The 23,143-nt window shown below is 41.0% G+C and overlaps 1 protein-coding gene across 3 annotated transcripts in view; it reads left to right on the top strand.

Moving 5' to 3' along the window:
* The window catches only part of DCLK1 (doublecortin like kinase 1), a 321,063-nt gene that overhangs the window by 206,755 nt on the left and 91,165 nt on the right, over nucleotides 1–23,143 (top strand). For all 3 annotated transcript variants that reach the window (XM_019736467.3, XM_019736468.3, XM_019736471.3), the window contains exon 5: nucleotides 22,490–22,606. In XM_019736467.3, coding sequence (XP_019592026.1) covers nucleotides 22,490–22,606 — 117 coding nt within the window. The remainder of the gene's footprint in view (nucleotides 1–22,489; nucleotides 22,607–23,143) is intronic.

Here is a 23,143-nt window from a genome sequence, read left to right as displayed (position 1 = left end):
TATCATATATGGCCTTTATTATGTTGAGATATGATCCCTCTAGTCCCACTTTCTGAAGGGCTTTTATCATAAATGGCTGCTGGATTTTATCAAATGCTTTTTCTGCATCTATTAATATGATCATGTGATTTTTATTTTTCATTTAGTTAATGTGGTGTATCACATTAATTGATTTGCAGATCTTGAACCACCCTTGCATACCAGGGGTAAATCCCACTTGATCATGGTGTATGATCTTTTTAATGTATTGCTGAATTCTGTTCGCTAATATTTTGTTGAGGATTTTTGCATCTATGTTCATTAGAGATATCAGCCTGTAGTTTTCTTTTTTTGTGGTGTCTTTGTCTGATTTGGAGATCAGGGTGATAGTGGCTTCGTAAAAAGTATTTGGGAGTCTTCCCTCCTTCTGGATTTTTTGGAAGAGCTTGAGGAGAATAGGTGATAATTCTTTTTTGAACGTTTTGTAAAATTCACCTGTAAAGCCATCTGGTCCAGGGCTTTTGTTTGTTGGGAGATTGTTGATTACTGATTCAATTTCCCTGATGGTAATCAGCCTATTCAGGTTTTCTGTTTCTTCTTGAGTTAGCCTTGGAAGGTCGTACGCCTCTAGAAATTTGTCCATTTCTTCCAGATTGTCAAATTTGTTGGCATATAGTTGCTCATAGTCGTTTCTTTAAAAATTTTTATTTCTGTTATGTCTGTTGTCACTTCTCCTCTTTCATTTCTGATTTTATTAATTTGGGTCCTCTCTTTTGTTTAATGAGTCTGGCTAAAGGTTTGTAGATTTTGTTTATCTTCTCTAAGAATCAACTCTTCGATTCATTGATATTTTGTATTGTTTTTCTGGTTTCTATTTCATTTATTTCCGCTCGGATCTTTATTATCTCCTTCCTTGTTCTCCCTTTGGGCTTATTCTGCTGTTCTTTTTCCAGACCCCTTAAGTGTGAAGATAAACTGTTGATTAGTGATTTTTCTTGTTTCTTTAGGTAGGCCGGCAATGCTATGAATTTCCCTCTTAGGACTGCTTTCACAGCATCCCATAGATTTTGGGTCGTTGTGGTTTCATTTTCGTTTGTCTCGAGATATCTTTTGATTTCTTCTTTGATCTCCTGGTTGACCCATTCATTATTTAGTAACATGTTATTCAGCCTCTATGAATTGGTGTGTCTTCCAGTTTTTTTCCTGTAGTTCATTTCTAATTTCATAGCATTGTGGTCAGAGAAGGCAATTGGTATGATTTCAGTTTTCTTAAATTTATCAAGACTTGTTTTGTGGCCTAACATATGGTCTATCTTGGAAAATGTTCCATGTGCGCTTGAGAAGAACGTGTATTCTGCAGCTTTGGGGTGAAATGCTCTGAAAATATCGATTAAATCCAAGTGGTCCAATGTGTCATTTAAGGCTGTTGTTTCCATATTGATTTTCTGTCTGGAAGACCTGTCCCTTGTTGTCAAAGGTCTGTTGAAGTCCCCTACTATGATAGTGTTACTGTTGATCTCTGTCTTTATGTCAGTCAATATCTGTTTTATATATTTAGGTGCTCCTGTGTTGGGTATATGGATGTTTACTAGGGTTATGTCCTCTTGTCAGATCGATCCCTTTATTATTATATAATGCCCATCTTTGTTTTTTAATATGTTCTTCATTTTAAAGTCTATTTTGTCAGATATAAGTATTACAACTCCAGCTTTTTTCTCATTTCCATTTGCATGAAATATCTTACTCCAACCCTTCACTTTTCAGCCTGTGTGTGTCTTTTGATCTGAGGTGAGTCTCTTGTATACAGCATATACAAGGGTCTTGCTTTCTTATCCACTCAGCCACCCTATGTCTCTTGATTGGAGCATTTAATCCGTTTACATTTAAAGTGATTATTGATAGGTACATAGTTATTCCCATTTTAAAATTTGTAGTTAGATTGTTTTCATCTTTCTTCTATTTGCAGAAGTCCTTTTAGTATTTCTTGCAATGCTGGCTTGGTGGTAATAAATTCTTTTAGCTTATTCTTTTCTGGGAAGCTCTTTATCTCTCTATCAACTTTAAATGACAACCTTGCAGGATAAAGCAATCTAGGTTGTAGGCCTTTGTTTTCCATCACTTTGAGTACCTCCTGCCACTCCCTCCTGGCCTTCAATGTTTCTGCAGAAAAGTCATTTGATAGTCTTATGGGAGTTCCCTTGTATGTAACCCTCTGTCTTTCTCTTGCTGCTTTTAGGATTCTCTCTTTGTCTTTAACCTTTGCTATTTTAACTATAATGTGTCTTGGTGTGGACCTGTTTGGGTTTATCCTGGTTGGAACTCTCTGCACTTCCTGGGCTTGTATGTTGGTTTCCTTCATCAGGTTAGGGAAGTTTTCGGACATTATTACTTCAAATATGTTCTCAATCCCTTGCTTCCTCTTTTCACCTTCTGGTATTCCTATGATGCGCATGTTGTTGCACTTGATGTTATCCCAGAGGTCTCTTAAACCATCTTCATTGTTTTTTATTCTTTTTTCTTTCTGTTGTTCTCTTTGGGTGATCTCTGGTAACTTGTCTTCTAAGTCGCTGATTCGATCCTCTGCTTCATCTAACCTGCTATTAATTCCTTCAAGTGAGTTCTTTATTTCAGTAATTGTGTTCTTTATCTCTAACTGGTTGTTCATTATGATTTCTCTATCCTTCTTTATGTTGTCTCTAAGCTCCTTAAACATTCTTATCAACAGTGTTCTGAACTCTGTCTCTGATAGGTTGGTTACCTCTGTTTCATTTGGTTCCATTTCTGGAGGTTTCTTCTGTTCTTTTATTTGGGACATGTTTCTTTGTTTCCCCATTCTGGCTGACTCTTTGTTTGCTTCGATGTATTAGGTAGATCCCCTAGAGTTCTTAGTTCTTGCTGGGTTATCTTATGTAGTATATGTCCTTTATATTTGACTTGCACTACTTCGTTCTTCTCCTCTGTGTGTGCTCCAAAGGTGACTCTTGTGTTGTGTATATTGTCCTGTTAAAGAAGATCTTTAATTGCTTTTCGCTTGTGAGTAGTTGGGGTTAACTCCTAGGCTGACTAGTTGTGAGACTTGGCTCTGTCCACCGCAGGGTGTTCTGCTGCTTGAGGGTTGACCACTTAAATGTGGTTTGGCCTCTATGGGGTCTTGTGCCTGTACAGAATTCCCTCTGGGTGTGTCACCCCCTCTGGGTGTGTCACTTATAGGTCAAACCCTGTAGTACTCTGGTTTGGTCTGGAGTTGGCCTCTGGGTGTGTTGAATCTTGTGCCTCTTAAGCCGGGCCCAGGTGTAGGGCAATTTCAGAACAAAGCAAGTCACCAAGCACAACAACAACAACAAAGAAAAAATCAAATACATTCACATGTAAAAACAACCGACAACCCACACTCAACACAGGCAAAGATATCAAAGATATAAAGACAAAACATAACAAAACAAAAAGCAGCGCCAGTCTTGGCTTAAGCCCACCAAGTAACTGCCAGGTTGTCTTCTACTGTACCAAAGAGTCCTCTGTGTATTATGCAGGCAAAGCTGGTCACCTGGTGCCCAGAGTGACGTTGGGACTGCAGATTTAGATGCATGGGGTTGAGGGGTCTGGATGGTAGTTTCTACAAAGTCAGTGCCGTTTTTGCTCTTGCCTGCACATGTGCACACTGAGAGTAGCACCACCAACCCTGTACCCAGTTTTTCTGAGTCTTAGGAAACTTCTGTGTGTGTGTGGTGGGCAGGAGATTTCTGAGACACTGAAAGCCCAGAACTGCGTCTGCTGCCTACTGCTGATCCCTGGCAGTGCCTCCGCAGTTGTAATTGCCCTGCCCTAAGCAGGCCAGAAAGGGTGGAGGAGACTCTTCTCTCCTAGCCTACCAAAATCACACTCTTCCCAGCGTCTTCCCTGGGTCAGAGCTGCACATCAGTCTTCCCAGAGCCTGAGCACTAAGGCTCCTCTGTAATCTGACACTACTCCTCAGTTCAGGGACCAGTTTAAATCCCTGGAAGGGCGGGGGTAGGATTGGAAGAGCGGAGGGAGGGGCCCAGATATGGAGTTTGTGTCCTTTGTCCGACCTAGGGCCCAACTGGCTACCCCCTTGGCGGGAGAGATCAGCTGTGGGACACAGGGAAAGAGCCTTCCTCCTGGTTTTTGTGTTCTCTGTTCCTTCCTGGGATCCCCTGCGTCTCTGCAGCTGCGGATGCCTTCCGCGTTTCCACTGCCGCTGCAGATGCGGGCCGCGTCTCCACTCCACTCCCTTCCCTCTTCCCCTGCTCACTCAATTTGCCCACCTTCAAGTAATCCTTGCATGAGTCTCTTAGCTGTTCTGCGTGATGAGCAGAGAGTCCTTTGATGGGTAATAGATGTCCCGTTTGTGATAAGATCCGGAGAACTCAAAAAGTGCGCCCCACTGCCGCCGTTCCTATGACATCTACCCCAAGTTTCTTTTTTTTAAAAAATAACATGTATAACCTCATCTTTAAAATTAAAAAAAAAAAAAAGATGAAGAAATGAATCAGAATTATAGAATGTCCTCCACTATATTCCTAACAAAATTAACAAAAAGTAATTTAAATACTTAAAAAATGAAATAATAAACCATTAGATACATCCAAACAAAGAAAGAGGATCAAGTCTAATTCATAAACTATAAAAAGTGATTGCCAAGGAAAGACACAGAAAATTCTAGTGTGGCACAGCATGGCATCATTTCTAACTCCCAATGTGGAATGATTTATTATTTTCTTTTAACTTTTTTTGCACTGTTTGAATTTTTATAATGGATATATGTCATCTTTATAAAATTTATCCATTATAAAACATTTTTGATAGATTATTTTCAAAGAAAAACATGTTTCCTCACAAAGTGGAGCCCCACAGACCTCACTAGAATTCTATGGTTGCTAAGAGACCATCGTGTTCAATATCTTCTCTCTTAGATTAAATAATGTTTTAGGATTCTTTAATCTTTATTACATGATGTGCCAGGAAGGATGAGGAGAACAAGATTACTTGTCTGTTTTTTAACAAGAACAGATTTATAAAATTTATTTAAATACATTTCTGCTAATATTTTTATAGGAAAGGGAAAAAATCCTCTCTGTGAAACAGAATGTCTTTGAATGTGGCTTGGCACTTGTCTCTTTGTTTTGGAAATAGAGGGCCAAATTAACCATAAAAATAAAAGTTTACCTTAGTTCAACACTGCAATTTATTGCGTAAATATTTGAAGACGATAAGTCTACTCACAAAAAGCAAGTTATCTACTGAAATCATTTAGTGAATTACTTTGCCAGAGATAATTACCTCGTGGATTGCAGTAATGACTCATTTGTTTGATGGCTGAGGGCCAAATGCAAATAGGGTATCATGATTTCAGACAGCTTCCCCACAAGTCAACCATAATGTCTCCCTTCTAACCAGACCCTTTCATTGAAAGACCACAATCCCTCCAAAATCCTGTATACTGTCATATTAGATGGCTGCCTTCATATGACTACAATATTTATTAGCCTTGAAATACTATAACCCAGGGACTTACATAAGTACTGCATGGGGAATTCATTTCAAGCCACATTTGACCCCTTGTTTTAAAGGTGATTTTCAAATAAGTTTAAGGGAAATAAATCAAGTTTTCAACCCATAATCTGCTTTATCCTAATAAAAAGGAAAAGAGGGTTTAAATGTTTCTAACCTTTTTCTTCTTTTCTTCACTTTGGAGTAGAAGATTAATCACATCTACCTAGAGATGTAATTTAATGTCTGTCATTTGGAATAGAAGGGAAAACAGATAAATGGCTCATGAAGAGGATACTTTAAAATTAAACTATACAACCAAGGATTTTATTAGGCAGTTGACATGAAGGATATTTCTCATTAAAAGGAAAGTCAAGTAACAAGGAAACGTGAGAAAGAGAATAATAAATGTTACATTTTTTGGGAAAAGTGAGGAAAGGAAATCTTAAGTTTTCAGAGTAAGATATGGAGAATTACCCACAAATATTAACTCACTCTTAAAATGTCTCCCTTGCATTGTGTGAATGTAAAGGATTTAGGAAGAAGAATTTGTTTAGAAATTTGTTTGATTCAGGAAATCTTTGTCATTCATAATTTTACATTCCCTATATGTGTGTGGACATACTTTCCTCTAAAGGCTTCTATTTGTGTTGATAAAACTCTTCCCTTAGCACATAACCTAGGTATAAGACACAAGTGATTAAATTATGCTCATGAGATCAGTTCCTAGATGATAGACTTTCTCAGATTTTTACAGAGGGAGAAACTAGGAATTTTGTTTTAAAAATGATAATAACGGCCTCTCCCCGAATTCCCTTTTCCGTATTCTTTCTCATACACCCTTCCTCCTGAAAATTGACTTAGTTGGTGCAAAGTTAAAGGAGAGGGTTGAGAAGCTCACATTGGCCTTAAACAAATAGGCAGCCAGGTATTTCTCCAGCAAAATGTGTTTATTTGGGAACAACAAAGGATTGCAATTCGGGATATGAGGTTTAATGCCAAACCATGCATAAGTCTGGAGAACCAAACTAGAGGAACACTCTCTAATGGACTTGGGAGGGGCTGTTGTAAAGGAAGAATCCATTGGAGGAAACTGAAAGTTGAGCGATAGCGACTTTTCATTGGCTGAGTTATGGCAGTCTTCCATTGGCTGAGCTGTTACTGGGTGAGGAGGAATCTTCCTGCCGCTGATGTATTAATAATAAAGTAGTATCACTTCCTGTCTGAGATGCAAGGTAGGTCTCTTCCGGTTGGGTTCAGTACTATGTGCTGACTGACACGTGCATGGGAGTTCTCCTAGCCTCCCCGCTGCATTTTAAATTAGGTTTCTGTTTATTAATGTTCACAGCATCCTTTATGATCTGTGAGCAACCCAGACCATGCAGGCAGAAATCCAATGACCTGAATGAGTTACAAAAGTGATGGCAAACATCTTGTCTGGTTGCACTGTTTTAACCTTTCTACTTGAATTCAAAGACCCATCTGAGCTGCTCAAAAGTGCAGGTCAGCAACAGCTGAGATAGTCACCAGAAATGCTCATTTCAAATTGGTTCAGCCATTTTCAGGTGTTCACCTCACCTTCTTGCCCACACAAAGAGGTCATGTGTGGCACTTGGACAACCTATAATTTCCCCGAAGCCTTTACCATGTGGCATCATTAGCTGTGTTTGACAAGTGTGTCACCTAAGTTTGCCAACTGTAGAAAGCAGACTTTAACTACAGAGATGAACTCTCACTTTGTCCAAATACATGCAACTCAAAAATGTTTCTTCTTTCCAATGTATTACAAGATAACATTTAGGAAAGTCACCGTCCAGCTGAAAACACAGTTGCCTTCTCAGCAGCAATTGCAGGAGGACTGAAGGGGAAGTGACCTTGGAGAAGTTCAGAGTATATTTATAATTCTGGAAAGTGTAGTGTTTAGAATTGTATCTCTTATACCGGTATCAAACATATGAAATGTTGTCTCTGGGTTTTAACATTTTTTACCCTATTTATATTTAAATGAAATAAACTAACTTGCTCTTTTCTCTGGAGCAGTAGAACTGTTTCAAAAACTATTAACAGACTATAAAAGCTGTCCTAATGTGGGCATTGTCGGATTCATGTACCGAGTTATTAAAAAAGAAAGAATTTATTTCATTCCTATATCCTAGGTTCTCTCACGATGCTATCTGCAAAGAGTACCCTAGAAACCCATTGGCATAACTGATTCACAGAAAACTCATTTATATGCAGCACTTAATTTAATTTCTCCAGTGGATACCCTGGTGGCACACTTCAGAATGCTTTTAGCAAAGAAGCATGGTTGTGTGGCATCAATGGGCCACTTTTGCTAACATCTTTTGTTTCTTCAGGGTAGGTACTTCTGTAATACCCCCAAGAAGTCATTAATCCTAAAGCTTGCTGATAGTTAGAACAATATCTAACAATTGTTGTGGGAAAACATGATTGGCTGTCATGCTTTTAAATATCTCCTTGGAAGGAAATGAAAGGTTTAGTCCACCTTAACTATCTAGCAGCTTTCGTTTATGTCTAAGGGAACTTCTGCTACAATTTTAATTCTCTCCTTTAGGTGGTATTATTATTTTATGTACAGAGCACCTTTATACTATCTCCATAAAATTATTTATGATAGAAAAGCAATCACAAAGTATTTCTGAAGTTTTATTTCTTTTTGCTATAGAATCATTACTTTGGCTTTATAAGGCTCTGATTATTTTGATTTTGAGATTATGGGGTGACAAACCATCAATCTGAATTGTATATATAAATATGAATTTGAGGGTCTCAGGTAGGAAATGCTTGTTTAAATTCCTGATTTTTTTTTGTGCTCTGCTAAACACACTCATTGGTGTTACCAGTTTCTTCCTTGAAAGAGCTGAGTCTCTATTCCTTGAAGGTAAAACCTGTAAATTGAATTCTAACCCAATGAGACTTTGCTCAGAAGTAGATTTACATCATTATTCTCGAGTATCACTTGATCCCTCTATAACCATGTAACTTTGGCTTGTCATTTATCATGACATTCTGATCACATTCTTTTGCACTAGAATCTGAATGTTTATTCCTGGTCTTATACCATGTTTCCCCAAAAATAAGACCTAGCTAGACAATCAGCTCTAATGCATCTTTCAGAGCAAAAATTAACATAAGACCCGGTATTATATTATATAGTATATTATATTATTATTGTATTGTAAGACCCGGTCTTATATTATAGTAAAATAAGACCAGGTCTTATATTAATTTTTGCTCCAAAAGATGCATTAGAGCTGATTGTCCAGCTAGGTCTTATTTTCAGGGAAACATGGTAGTTAGGGTTGCCCTATTGAATTCTCTCTTTTTTTTTTTTTCCACCTTGAGATGACAGTGCAGACTCAAAGATTTTGTTTGGAGAATTAGCTTCCAGAGTTTTGTCTTTAGCTCAATTCAAGAAAGCAGTGACCACAAAGTCTCCTTTGCCCAATGTGGACTCAGGTTTGGGTGTGCCTTCTCAGGATGAGGCTCAGCTGACTTCACTTCAAATGCAGATACCCCTTCCTGGTGGGCAGTCTCTTCCCAATTAGGCTTGATGTCTACTTCACAGAATGTCTGGTGAGAGTATGTGACTTTCTGGAAATTTCCTTTGTACACGAGCCCTTCCCCACCAAGAACTTGTTTTTTCTGCTTTAATTGGACCAGGTAATGAGCTGGCCCAGGACAGGCCCATCTTGCAGAGTACCCTTCTTAACTGTACCAAGGATATTTTCCTTGAGCTGTGTGCCTTCCAATAAAGCAGTTCTCCTAAACTTCTCTAATCACGAGAACCACCAGGGTACTTATGTAAATATATAAATTCCCAGACCCCCATCCCAGACACACGCCATAAAAACATCTGGAGAAACAGCTTAGGAAGTTGACTGTTTAACAAGAGCACCCAAGTGACTCTTATCATCAGAAAAGTCTAGAAACATTACCATAAAATATTGCTCTGTAAATAAAATGTTGGACTACATCTATTACGTAATCCTTTCTAGAGTCACCAGTTCCTATTTATTTACCGTCTATGGCCCAGTTTCTTAAATTATTCGAGTGTCAGAATCATAATCAGCTGAAGCGTTTGTCTGAGATTCAGGTGTCTGGCCGATGAGAGCTGACTCTCTGGTCCCAGGAAACTGTGTTGTCTTTTTTTACATTCTTCCTTAGATTAGAACCACTGATCTAACAGCACCCCTTCGTCATTCTAGAGCAGTTCTCAAGCTTTAGCATGAGTACGAATTGCTAGGAATGTTGATAAAATTGGCATCCTGATTCTGTAGGTCTGGGGTGGGGCCTGAAGTTTTGCAAGCTCCCAGGTGATGCTGAGGCTGCTGGTCCATGGACCACCTCAGCACACAGTGCTCCACAACTTCCCGAAGCAAAATGGCGCAAACTATCAGACAGCACAGAGCCTGTGACTTTGTTGTAATGGGAGAAGAGTGTACCGCATTGTCGTCTAAAGTCTGACCAGTTTTAATCTCATGAAGGGGGCACAGGACAATTCAGAGCAAAACCTTACTCTATTTGTCACACCTGGCATTCCTTTTTTTTTTTTTTAAAGATTTTATCGGGGAAAGGGAACAGGACTTTATTGGGGAACAGTGTATATTTCTAGGACTTTTTCCAAGTCAAGTTATTGTCCTTTCAATCTTAGTTGTGGAGGGTGCCATTCAGCTTCAAGTTGTTGTCCTTTCAGTCTTAGTTGTGGAGGGCGTAGCTCAGCTCTAGGTCTAGTTGCCGTGGTTTGTTGCAGGGGACACAGCCCACCATCCCTTGCAGGAGTCGAACTGGGAACCTTGTGGTTGAGAGGACGCACTCCAACCAACTGAGCCATGCGGGAGCTCAGCAGCAGCTCAGCTCAAGGTGCTGTGTTCAATCTTAGTTGCAGGGGGCGCAACCCACCATCACTTGCGGGAGTCAAGAAGTTGAACCGGCAACCTTGTGGTTGAGAGCCCACTGGCCCATGTGGGAATTGAACCGGCAGCCTTTGGCATTAGGAGCATGGAGCTCCAACCACCTGAGCCACTGGACTAGCCCAACACCTGGCATTCTTAACACTCATGGCTGTGAACTGCCCGGACACCCCACCCCTTCACCTTTCTCAGTGAGACCCCTTCAAGAACTCCTGACCCCTGAGCCACTGCCTAGACTAGACCCACTGGACCAAAGATGTTCACTTATCCTTGTTTCCACATGAGTGGCATACAGCCAGGCATAAAGGAGCCCACCCTACCCAAGGAGAGAGTTGTCAAATTTTCTTTCAGTTCACATTTTTATGCTCTCCTTCCCCACCCTCCCCACCCCCCGTCTGTTTCCTTTTCTCTAGGAGAAATTCATACCCATTTTCTAGTTTTGGGTACTTGGGTAATTTATCTATTTCTTACCTCTTATCTATCTTTCAGATCCTTTCCATCTTGTAGCTAATGAAAACCAGGTGGTCCTGAATTGTTAATAAATGTGAACTCCTATTGTTCTTCCAATGTCTGCTTTCAGCTGGGTCTCAGCATGGTAGTTCGTTGGGTTTGAAAATTTGAGTTGGGACCAAATCTAAGTAGGACAGGTATTTGTTGCTTTTTCAAGACTGATTTGCCTTGCTAATTTATCTCCCCATACTTTCAGTTTAATCCTTTGTTCCAAATGCCATACTGCACAGTTACTTCCTTCAAACTCTGAGCCTCCTTCAGTAATTTTACTGTCTGTATATCAGAGAATGGCAAAAGGTTTCTAGTCTGTGGACCCACACCCTTAGGATTAGCTGGGGATTTTTTAACACCCTCAAAGTCCCACTTCTAGTGATTCTAATTCAGTAGATCAAGGGAAAGACAAGGATTCTGCATTTTTTTAAAAAAGATTTTATTGGGGAATATTGGGGAACAGTGTGTTTCTCCAGGGCCCATCAACTCCAAGTCATTTGTCCTTCAATCTAGTTGTGGAGGGCGCAGCTTAGCTCCAAGTCCAGTCAACCTTGTTGTTGAGAGCTGGTGCTCTAACCAACTGAGCCATCCAGCCACCCTTCTGGCAGCTCAGTGGCAGCTCATTGTCTTCAATCTAGTTGTGGAGGGCACAGCTCACTGGCCCATGTGGGAATCGAACCGGCAACTCTGTTGTTCAGAGCTTGCGCTCTAACCAACTGAGCCATCCGGGCGCCCCAGATTCTGCATTTTTAAAGAGTGGGAAGGTATCCTTTATCCTGAAGAGAGAGCATAGGCCTTGGTAAACTCTCAGTCTCTCCTGTCTTCGGCACATGAAGCATTGTGCAGATCCCTCACCAGGACTCAGAAGTACACCTGACAAGGATCATGTAAGCTGGGATTGTCCTGTCTACTCCCAAACCTGTCCATCTCACCCTCAAGCTCTGTGGACTCTATCTCCACATCATATCCCAAGTCATTCGCTTTGGTCCGTTTCCATTACCTCTATCCTCGCATAAGCACTACCCTTTCGTACCAAGATTCTCCACTCTGAAATCTTTCATTCACACAGCAGCCAGGCTGATCTTTTAGACTCACAAATCAGATCACGTCTTTGCTTAAACCTTTTCCGTCATCTCCCGTCATGCCTAGAGAAAATCCAAACCTCTTACGTGGTTCCCAGTCCTGACTTGATCTGGCCCCTGCCTCCCTCCTTCCTCTAATCTACCCAGGGCTCCTCCTTCCTGTGTTCAGAGCTCACCTTCACTGTCCCCTATTCCTAGCGACCTTCTATGATCACCAACAAAGAGAAACCAGTCACCCAACCATTCACTGCCACATCAGCTTTTCAGTTCTTGGCAAAACACTTATAAAATCAATTATTGTTCTTAGTTTTTAAGGCCCATTTCCTGTCTTAGAGTATAAATTCCATGACAGCAGGTACCCTGTCTTCTGATTTATTACTGTATCCTGGCACCTAACCAACAGGGACGTGGTAAATGAATTTAAGGTGAGCAGGGAAGTAGGAGCAGAAGTTAAACAGGTGAAGTGCTGGTAGGAAGAAATTGTTCCTTGTATAGGGAAATTCATGTTCTAATGCCTAGAGCAGGAAGGTACTTAGCTCATGTATGAAACTCAAGCAATGTGTCCGCAGGAAGGAAAAGACAGGAGCTGAGGTACACAGGGGTTTTATAGGCTATGCCAAGGATGTTTTCAAGGAGCAATAAGGAGTCATAGAAAGGTTTTAAGCAGGGGAATAACAACAGAAATACTGACAAATTCTCAAGAAAGCCTTGTCCTAAAGTTGTGTCGTACATGCTGTAGTAGGTTGAGTGCCACCCAAAGATGTCACTTTATAAATAATACCTTATATGGGAAAAGCATCTTTGCTGATACCATGTTTCCCTGAAAATAAGAACTTACCGGAAAATAAGCCCTAGCATGACTTTTCAGGATGACATCCCCCGAACATAAGCTGTAACGCGTCTTTTGGAGCAAGAATTAATATAAGACCCGGTCTTATTTTCGGGGAAACACAGTATAATTAAAGACCTTGAAATGAGATTACCTTGGATCATTCAGGTGAGCCATCACCAATGTCTGCAAAAAAGAGAGCAAAAGAAGGTAACACAGGCACGTAGACAACGCCATGTGAAGATGGAAACAGAGATCTCAGTTATGTGGTCACAAGCTGAGGAAAGTTGGAACCATGAGAAGCTGGAAGAGGCAAAAAATAGAGGAAATGTGGCCCTGCAACACCTTGATTCCAGACTTCTGGCCTCTAGAAATGTGGGTGAATAAATTTGGTCATTTTTAAGCCACCAAGTTTGTGGCAATTGGTTATGGCAGTCATAGGAAATTAATGCACTTTGGAAAATAGAGAAAGAAATAGAAATTCAGATGATGTGCATTGTTACACCCGTGAATCCCCCCAGCGACGTAGGCCTTGAGTCCATGATTGGAGATGTTCATCTGCTGTTTCCTCAGTCAGTCTTCTTCCCCTTGGGGATGCTGGCATAATGTTAATGGATAAAGGTACACCTGTTTTCTACAACGTGTCACTCAGCTGAAGGTAGCTACTTGAATTTGTGGTGAGTTAAGAGAGACAGCCGTGTGTTGTGGACCAACCAATGAGAACGAGCTATAAAACACTTACTGGGAGCTAAAGCAAAGGAGTCAGCCACCATCATTTGCATTTTGGCAGGGACCCAAAGGCAGACAGAGGAGTAGGAAAGCTTTCTAAGTGGAGAAAAGGAAAGGCTTCCGGCGTGCTCTGATTGTTGGCATGGGGACACTGGAGGCAGGCTGATTATATGATTAGGGTGCATATTTGATTTTCTCTGGTAGGTTCTAAGTTGGAATTGGGTACAAAAATTAGGGAACTTGTCAGTTATTAATCAAGTCTAAGCTATTTGTGGGTGCTTATTATAGGTGTTATTGTTTAGTTTCCTGGATTGTTACTAGAGATAGCAAGTAGGCTTCCTGCAAGTTTTACTTAGAGCAGGTTGGCTTGCTGGCTGTTTATTGTAGAAAAGGGGTTGGTTTCCTGAGAAGCTTGCTGCAGATGCTGGGTCAGAGCTGTATTTTTCTACATGGTCCAGCCAGTGTCCGTTTGTATAATCAGTCTCTCAGTGTGGTCAGGCTTCAGTGAAGACTGAGAAGGCATCACCTTTGGGCTGGATGACATGGAACATGCATGCATCTATCAACAGTGACACATGAAGAGAGGGGCTCTCGGAATCTACGATTTGTTCCAACCTCCCACTGAAGGCGCACCGGTTTCCGATGAGAAGAAGCTCAGAGCCATCCAAGGGGAGCTTCCCCATTTTTACCCGTGCTTCACTTTCAAAAAGATGAAGATTGTGGGTGATGCCGCCTCAGCCAATGAAGAGGCAGCAGATCCTGAGCAAAGAGCTGAAGACAATCACAGAAACAAAAAAATAAATAGGCTGCCCTCAGAGATCAGTTTTAATACAGATGAGGTTAGGCTTTTAGAGGGAAAACAAGCTTACCAACTCCAGTTATGTTTTAGACGTTCAGAAAGACAAAATCCTGGCTCCAAAGCAGCTAAAGAGTACCTGACTGCATCATCTTGAGGCAGTGGGTCTGGATGCATGAATAGGGTTGCGAATTCCTGGTCTCAATAGGTTAAGAACAGAAATCCCCTGCCTGGTTCCTGGCACTCATCTTAACTAGTTTCATTGCAGAGGTCAAGGGGTACCTAGAAAAGACAAGACTTGACTTCGAGGGCAGCTGATTACGATGTTCCTGGACTTTCCGCAATACTCCGATTTGCACAGCACAGCCTGGCAGTCTTTTTCTCTATATCATGACCCCATGACCTCCTCCATCCTCCAGACTCTCAACTCAGAAACCACTAGCATTTCAAAGGCCCCATGTTGCTAATCCAATTTTAACAGACAATCGTTAAGACCTTCAGCACATCATCCACTCTGCAGTGGATGCATTAAAGCCCTAAACTATTAATTCATGTCAGCCAAACCTACAGAAAGAATATGCAAACTGCATTGTTTAGGGACCCAGGCAGGTGGTTTGTGATAGCTACACTAACACCCTCAAGGAAGGATTTAGGAATTCATTGAGGACCCTTGGGAAAAAATTGCCTAAGGAAGACTTTCTCCAGTTGTTCTCAACCAGGGGCAACATGGCTCCTGAAAGAGGTTTGGCAACGTGTAGACATGTTTTTGGTTGTCACAACTAGGGCGGTGCTACTGGCATCTAGTGGGTAGAGGCCAGGGATGCAACTAGCAACTGGCACTAAACAGTGCAACTGACATGTGGGCAGAAGGAGAAACCGAGATCAGTTTCAGGAAATGAAGATCTGTTACAACAAGGCAGAAAGCAGCTTTTTGTGCCTTGTGTCTGGAGGCCCCCCTCTTTTTCTCCTTTCTCCCGGGACTGAAACTCAGAGACTGCACAGTGAGCAGACAGAGAACATTCAGGGGTGACAGAAAATAAGATAGTGGGTTATCAGGCAATGTCCTAGAGTAAAACAGCCTACCCACCCTAGACCCACATAAAACTCACCTGTTTTGTTGGGGAAATTAACTTTTAATTGACTGTTAGGAAAAAGGGAATTATTGGGAGAAGAGAATCAGTCATGCTTCCAAAACAGTAGATCTGAGGGGTGACTTAAGAAGTCAGTACAGAAAATCCCAGTGCCATAAAGCCTTCTGCAGATGTTATGTAAAGGTCCACTTTCAGCCAGTGAGTGCCTCCAGAGCTAGTTCCTGTCAGTTTCACAGCCGAGCAGCCTCTCCATGTGGGGAACACGTGTGCGCCATCTGGAGTGCCCAGCTGGGTATTCGAAGTTGTGGTGGGGCCAGTCTCGGTACTGGTTTAGACACACATGGCTATATTTTTAGAAGGTACTTTAAAAATCTTAGTTTCTGGGACTTGACTCTCCAGCTAAGTCACTCGAAAGGATGCTTTTGTTTCCAGTCTGTCTGCTACATACTTTATTTTTTTAAAAACTATCATTTCGAGTGTTTTGATCTGACAGCTTTTGTTCCAGACGTGCTGCATATGTAGCTTAGGGAAGTAACATGGGTTCCAAACCCCACAGCCGACAGGGATGGGAGTTTCACTGTACTGTCAGGAGTGCGTTGGAATCCAGGTGGTACAGAAACAAGAGGCTGGGTCTCAGTCCTTATTGGAGCACGCAGCGAGGGAGATGCAGGCGGACACACCCTGCAAGGAGCCTACATTTGGATTTTCCTATAGTGCTACCGTGAAGTGTGGAAATCATTATGTTTCCACAGGAAGTCAACTTTAGTTGTCAATCATACCAGGAATCCTCCGTTCAGCTCACCCATGCTGACAAGCTGGAGGCTACTCAGGGTATTCAAAGCTTCAAAACCGTGAGACAGAAGGTGTTGAAACCCTCAGGCATTGGTGGTGCTTAAGAAGAAGCTGGACAACCACTTATGGAGACAGGAGGAGAGGTTATGTATGAATCAAGGAGACAGTTGACTTGGTAACTATTAATAACCTTGATATTCCTGGACGGTTCCTTCCAACTCAGAGCACGTAAAGGTAACTTGATGGAGAGTCAGAGAGCTCGAATTGCAAGTTCTCTCTTTTGGCCATTGAACTTGTGCTACATGTATTTTTTAAAAAAGTCTGTAGAACTGAATATGCTTTCTGATTCTATTTTGCATAGAGCCACAAAGAAGAATACTGTTCCCTTTGGAAGCTTTGTACCTTTGCCAAGTTAAAGAGGAAGCTTGTGTTTGTAACAAGGATAAGGAAGAAAGCACAAAGCATCTACTGCTCATGATGGATTCTTCTCGTTGAACTCGCCCATCTCATTAACAGTTCAGAACAACGGAATTTAGAGTAGAGATCAGTTGAGAGGCCTGAGAATGTTTTTGTTCTGGCTGGTTTTAAAAAGAGATTAGAGGAGTAAAACATTCCTTGTGTAAAGAATATTCCCTAGTCAGCATGCAGCATGTCACAAAGGCTGTCTAGACACTTGTGAGACTTCACCCTTGCCTTATTCAAGATTCTCCAAAGGTTCAAGTGGACCCCTTTGAATGCATGAATGTGCCTGCTGTGTGAGCGCAAGTGAGCTCTTGGTGCCTGCACGGAATTCTGCAATCATTTCTATTCTTTAGCTCCTTACATAACACTTGGACTTACCTACCAACTGTTCCTGAGTCGGAGGAGAATCTGTAGGAGTGGAGGCTCTCGTGCCACCGGGAACCAGTCCCCTTCTCCAGTCTCTTCCCTATACACCTGCGTCTGGGTTGTCTCTCTAATTCTGTCCATCACAGGATGCCAATTTCTAGAGTTGGGGTCCTGGATGAAGGTGGGAACTGTTTTAACTTTCTTCCCAAATCCTGAGAACATCTGTGAAGCTAATCTTAGTATACACCATATGGAGAAGGATACTTTCCCCCTTACACAACTGTGACTATCGAGACTTTGTAAATCAGAGTTTGAACCAAAGCTCGCTTGCCTGCTATGGGAAGTTCAGTCACCAGAGACACAATTAATGTGTTTGATCTGATTTTCTATCCTTCGGGTGGGCTGTGATCTTTAGCAGCAAGAGAAATCCCTATCCTGTGGCTTCCTCCCAGGGGCTTACCTACAGTCCTACGTTACCATCTTTCTTAAGGAGTCTGTGTTGTCTAGTATCTCCACAGCCAGGGGAACTGCTGCAGCCCTTTTCAGAGAGTACAAGGATGCCAAAGGTATCAGAACAAAGTGATTATCCCCCAAAGGCAAAATCCCTCATAAAAGAGGGAGAATGGACGGGTGGCTTTCTTGCTGGAGGCTGTGAAAATGTCCTTTGTGAGAACATGGAAGGTTTTCTACTACTGGTCACTTAGTGCAGATTATTCAGTGTTTCTGTGAGTTTTTTGTTTTTTTTTTTTAAGCTCACAAAGATTGTGCCACTCTCTCTAACCTAATTAAAAATTTGTCTTCCTTCACTGCAGTTTTCACCATTATAAAATACCATTCCCATTTAAATTAATTAAAATGGTTAAAATCTATACTTCAATTGCAGAGATGGAGTCTTCCCCCACCCCCTGCAATTTATGGCCTGGTGCTACAATTTTCTTCAGTTGGTTTTATTTTAACCCTGGGGGGTGGGCAAGGGGGGAGTTACTACAATTATTTTGCTTCTGTTATTCAATTGTGCAGAATCATTCTAATCCCCAGTATAACTCATGAAGCTTCATTCTTCTCCTGAAGTCAAGTGTTTCGAGATGTGTAATATTTGTAACTACCTTTCAGACCCCATCATCCCTCAAGCTATTACCACACTATATAACTTCACTTCTGAAGGAGAGGTTATTGTTTCTTTGTTTCTGATGCAATGGACATCTTGATAGACTTGTAGCATTAGTATCAAATTTTTAATTTAAGGTTGACATGAGAACTGGTCATTTGCCATCCTTCCCACTGTCCACCATCACTCACTTGTCGGTCTGCCCCGACCAGGGGCACTGACAGAAAATACCCAGGCTTTATTCACAATGGAGCAGCTTACTTAGGCCACAATATCAGATATCAGGGTGGTGAGGAGGCCCCCAATCTAAGACATGGGGTTCTGATGCAAGTTATCTGGCCTTTCTGAGGCTCAGTTTCCTCATCTGTAAAATGAGAGATTAGATTAGTTCAGTGAATAGTGTGAGTTCACACAAGGAGTTACAGGATCGATCGCAATATAGGCCGGTATTTATTGAACAGCTATTCCATGCTTTTTAATATGTCAGGAACTAGCTAGTACCCAATGGAGCAGCGGCTGAGGAGGCAGACTAGTAAATGAATACTTTTGATAGATTAATAATATGATGAGAACTAAATTTAAGAGAAGCCAGAGAAGCTATGGCAGTATAGCAGGAGCCCACAAGTTCTTTTCAGTTCTTCGAAAATCAAATGAAATGCCTGTATTTACTCCAAGACTGAGCTGCCTAACTAACTAAAATACCTGGTTTCTTTCTGGTAGCTGGAAAAAATGTCAACTTAGTGTGGGTAGATTGGTTCTGTTATGCTGGTCCAGAGACCTGGTTGGTAGTTGGAGCCATAAGTAGCAATTCTGGCACCTGTGGCAAACAGCATGCGACAAACCCTAAAATCAACTTTTTAATTCATGTTGCGGCTCACAGATGGGTGTTATTACCAGGGTGCACCATCTGGCAGCTTTCTATTTTAACTATGCATTCCTGCTAGCTAGCTTCTGAGCTTTGTAAATTATTATTTTAAATTTATGTGACTCTAAACATTCATGATGACCTGGAACAAAAGTCCTGGTCACCCTGCCCTCATTATAGTCTTGATTTTGATTTAAAAGGAGGAAATACATTATTACTTAAAACAATTTGTTTGATAAACCCACATTTTTCAAACATGAGGTCCATGAAACAAAAAGTAAAAAAAGAGCCCTTGCTGGTTAAAAGATTCGACACTCCACTACCAGGTGGTGTTGCGGGTTCTAAAACTTGGTATGTTCTCCCCATGCCTGCAGCACTCAGTGCTAGGCACAGAGTGGGCATGTGGTGAAAAGTGAATTGGAAGCATGCCAGTGGTCCAGCAACATGACATACAGCAATCCTGCTCGGCTAGGACAATGTCCAAAGCTTGGGACAGCTCCAGCATGTGTGGTCAGTTGTGTGGACAAAGCCTTGAGCTAACTGGACGTCCTCTTCACATGTTCCAAAGATCTGTTTTGTGAACTAAAACCTCTTCAGACACACCCTAGGGCACTGCCACCCCATGTGGTTTTTAACGATATCTTCTGATGTTATATTTCTTGCTCACTTCTATCTTTTAATATTTGCTGATATGTCCATGTGTGTGTGATATGTCTTTCTGTCTTTCTGTCTTTCTGTCTTTCTTTCTGTCTGTCTTTCTTTCTCTCTCTCTCTCTCTCTCTCTCTCTCTCTTTCTTTCTTTCTTTCTTTCTTTCTTTCTTTCTTTCTTTCTTTCTTTCTTTCTTTCTCCCTCTCTTTCCCTTCCTTCCTTCCTTCCTTCCTTCCTTCCTTCCTTCCTTCCTTCCTTCCTTCCTTCCTTTCTTCCTTCCTTCCTTCCTTTTTTTTTTTTAGAAATGGGACTCTATGGGGAAGGCCAGTTAGCTCAGTTGGTTAGAGCATGGTGCCAATAGCGCCAAAGTTGCCGGTTCGATCCCTGCATGGGCCACTGTGAGCTGCACCCTCCTTAAAAACAAAAAACAAAAAAAGAAAACAAGAAATGGAAATCTCTTGCAGGGCCACCCTGGCAAGCCAAAATGGCTAACAGTGGCCCCAAGTGACTGTTGGGGAGGCCTGGACGTGCGCAGTAATGCCCTGATTCATTTTCCCTCTGCTGTGGCTACAAAAACACAAATACACAAAGTAGAATTTCCTTCTTCTTCTCCTTTCTTTTTCTTTTTTTTCTTTTAAAATCCTTCATCTTCTTTTTGCCCCCAAGAGGTCAATTCACAAGGCTCTCCAAGAAACACTCTCCACTATTTCCTATCTGTAGTCTCGTGACATTTATATTTCATATACACTTACATTCCTTCTTTACTAAAAAATACAAACTACTTTGTTGATTTGGAATAATAGGAATACATATATATATATATAGAAAGAGAGAGAGAGAGAGAGAGAGAGAGAGACGCCATTCAGAGTAGATAAGGGAAAGAAACATGTTTTGACCTTAGAAAATTAGAGATTGCATAGATAAGGAAGAAAAATTTCAGTTAAATCAAGCATTAGAATTAGATTTGGAATTACTATGATTTTTTTACTAAAGTATAAAATGGTTTAAAAATGCACAATGGAAAAGTTAATAGATTATACTTTAATTTTAAACTACTATACTTAAAAAGAACACTACATTTAAAAGGCTGCCATTTTTCAGCAACTGTCCACAAAGATCAATATTTATAATATGACAGACAAAGGGGTAAAACTTTAATATAGAATGCATTCTTATAAACCAATGAGAAAAAGACCAACTAGTTGCAAATGGCCAAAAGACATGAATAAATAATTGCAAAAGAAGGAATACAAATGGCTAATAAGCATATGAGAAAAATTATACCTTAATTGGCAATCAAACCAACTCAGATTTAAAGCAATGAAGTTCGATATTTGTTTTTAAATTAGCGAACAGTTTTTGAAAAGATAATACCTAACCTCAGTGACAGCCCAGGCAAATGACCACTCTCATACTGCTATGAAAGTACAATTTGGGTCAGCCTATCTGAAGGGCAATTTGTCAAAACTTTAGAAAAGCTCTTCTCTTTTAGACCTACCAATCCCACTTAATTCTGAAAATATTTTTGAGCACCTGCAATGTACCCCATGGTTTCCAATTATTAGAAACTAAATTTCAACTGCCAGGGACTCAATCTGTCTTAAAGAAATAATCAGATAACTGTACATTCATTTTATTGAGTAATTACAATAGTGAAATATGGAACACAAGTTAAATGTCCAACAGTAGGAATTTGGCTAAGCAAATTATAGTACATCCATGCAGTAAAATGTTCTATAGCCATTAAATGAAAGAGTGAGAATGCTCTTAATATCTTGTGGTATGAAAAGAGCTGGTAACAGATGGATATGTACAAACTAATCCCAATGTTGGTTAAGTATATAAATGAGTAGAAAAAAATTCTGAAAGTTTGTATACCACCCTCCAAAAAAAAAAAGTATCTCTTGATGGGTGTTTTTTAGATATTATTTATATTTTTATATTTTTCTGTCTACAATGAACATTGATTATTATTACAAGCTTAAAAATATTTTTATTTATTACAAATGGTGCTTTAAGAATAAGATGTATGGACTGGCACAACATCGTAATTGGTCAATACAGGTTACTAAGAGAGAAATAAAAAGCTCTTTGGTATTTAAGATTGTTTAGTGTTGAATTTAATGAACACAAATACCAAGGATTTAAATCTAATGAAAGCAAAGTTGTTTCTCAGCCTCAGGCAAAAACTCATTTTATAGACACCACCATGTGGTTGCACAGACGCCCACGGTGGCCTTGTAGCTGGGTGAAGTCACCCCTTCACTGATTTTACCTCTTCTGAGCCAATGCCCAGAAGACCCGCAGCTATTGCTGCAAGGATTCCCAAGAACAATAAACTCGGGATGGGTGGAATCTTTCATAATAGGTGGAATGTTTCATCACTTCCCTCCTAGCTTGGTTTATGAGGTTGACCTTTTAGCTAACATTTTTCTTGGAAGAAAGAACAATTTATCCCAGAAGAGACATATAATATATATACACAAATAAGGAAGGGGTAGGTGGAGAGACACCGACAAAATCACCTCTTTACCAGCCTATTACTCCCAATGTGTCCAAATATTATTGCAAGAAGGTAAACTAGAAGGCTTGGAGTACTGATTCCTTGGATGTGGAAGATGCCCGCGGTGCCTTTTCACGTTGTTTTCTTGGTTCCTTTGTTATAGAAGAGCATGGGGCTGGCCGGAAGGAGGAGTGGCTGAGGACAGCCCTGTATTTCTCCTTACAAACTTAGCGTACATTTTGAATGGGGTGTGCCATGACCCTATAACGACGTGTGGTTCTTGTTCTTTCCCCAGAATGTCGAGTGGTGAAGTCCACTTCTTACACCAAAATAGCTTCGTCGTCCCGCAGGAGCACCACCAAGAGCCCGGGACCTTCCAGGCGCAGCAAGTCCCCAGCGTCGACTAGCTCAGGTAAAGCAGCAAAGGCGACTTGGGAGAAACTGACTTGTTTCTGACGCGTGACGAGCAGAGGGGATGTGAAGCCCAGAGTGAGAGGGTTTAAGATAGTGTAGGTTCCGGTTTATAATTTTAGAACATGCTCGAGTGGTGGAACAGATTTTTCCAGAGTCTAGCATGTTGGCTGTAAGAAAAAACATCGAGCTCGGGGAAATTAACTTAGTAAAGACTCAGATTGCCCTCAGCTGGAAGTGTACGACCAACTTGCATAATTTCTACCACAAAAATTAATTTTTCGGACTAAGGGCCTTCGACTCCAGGAGTCTGTTAAAGCATTTATTCTACTTGGTACTGGCTTATGAAGACTTTCCAGTTTGTATTTGCTGGACCTTCGTTGAACGCTGGCTCCCAGCATGGCTGTGAGAACGAGAGCCCAGCGCAGGGATAGCGGCGGTAACCCAGCCTGTGGCTGGTGCTCACTGGGCTCCCATGCTGGTGTTGGCACAGGATGTGTACCCACAAGATGACCATCTCAGCCCTGACTCTTCCTTC

The sequence above is a fragment of the Rhinolophus sinicus genome, chromosome 16, assembly GCF_057876585.1.
Source record: "Rhinolophus sinicus isolate RSI-liver-muscle chromosome 16, RSI-T2T, whole genome shotgun sequence".
In the NCBI taxonomy this organism is placed as follows: domain Eukaryota; kingdom Metazoa; phylum Chordata; class Mammalia; order Chiroptera; family Rhinolophidae; genus Rhinolophus; species Rhinolophus sinicus.
The sequence above is the reverse complement of the archived record's forward strand: the minus strand, read 5'-3'. Positions and strand labels throughout refer to the sequence as shown.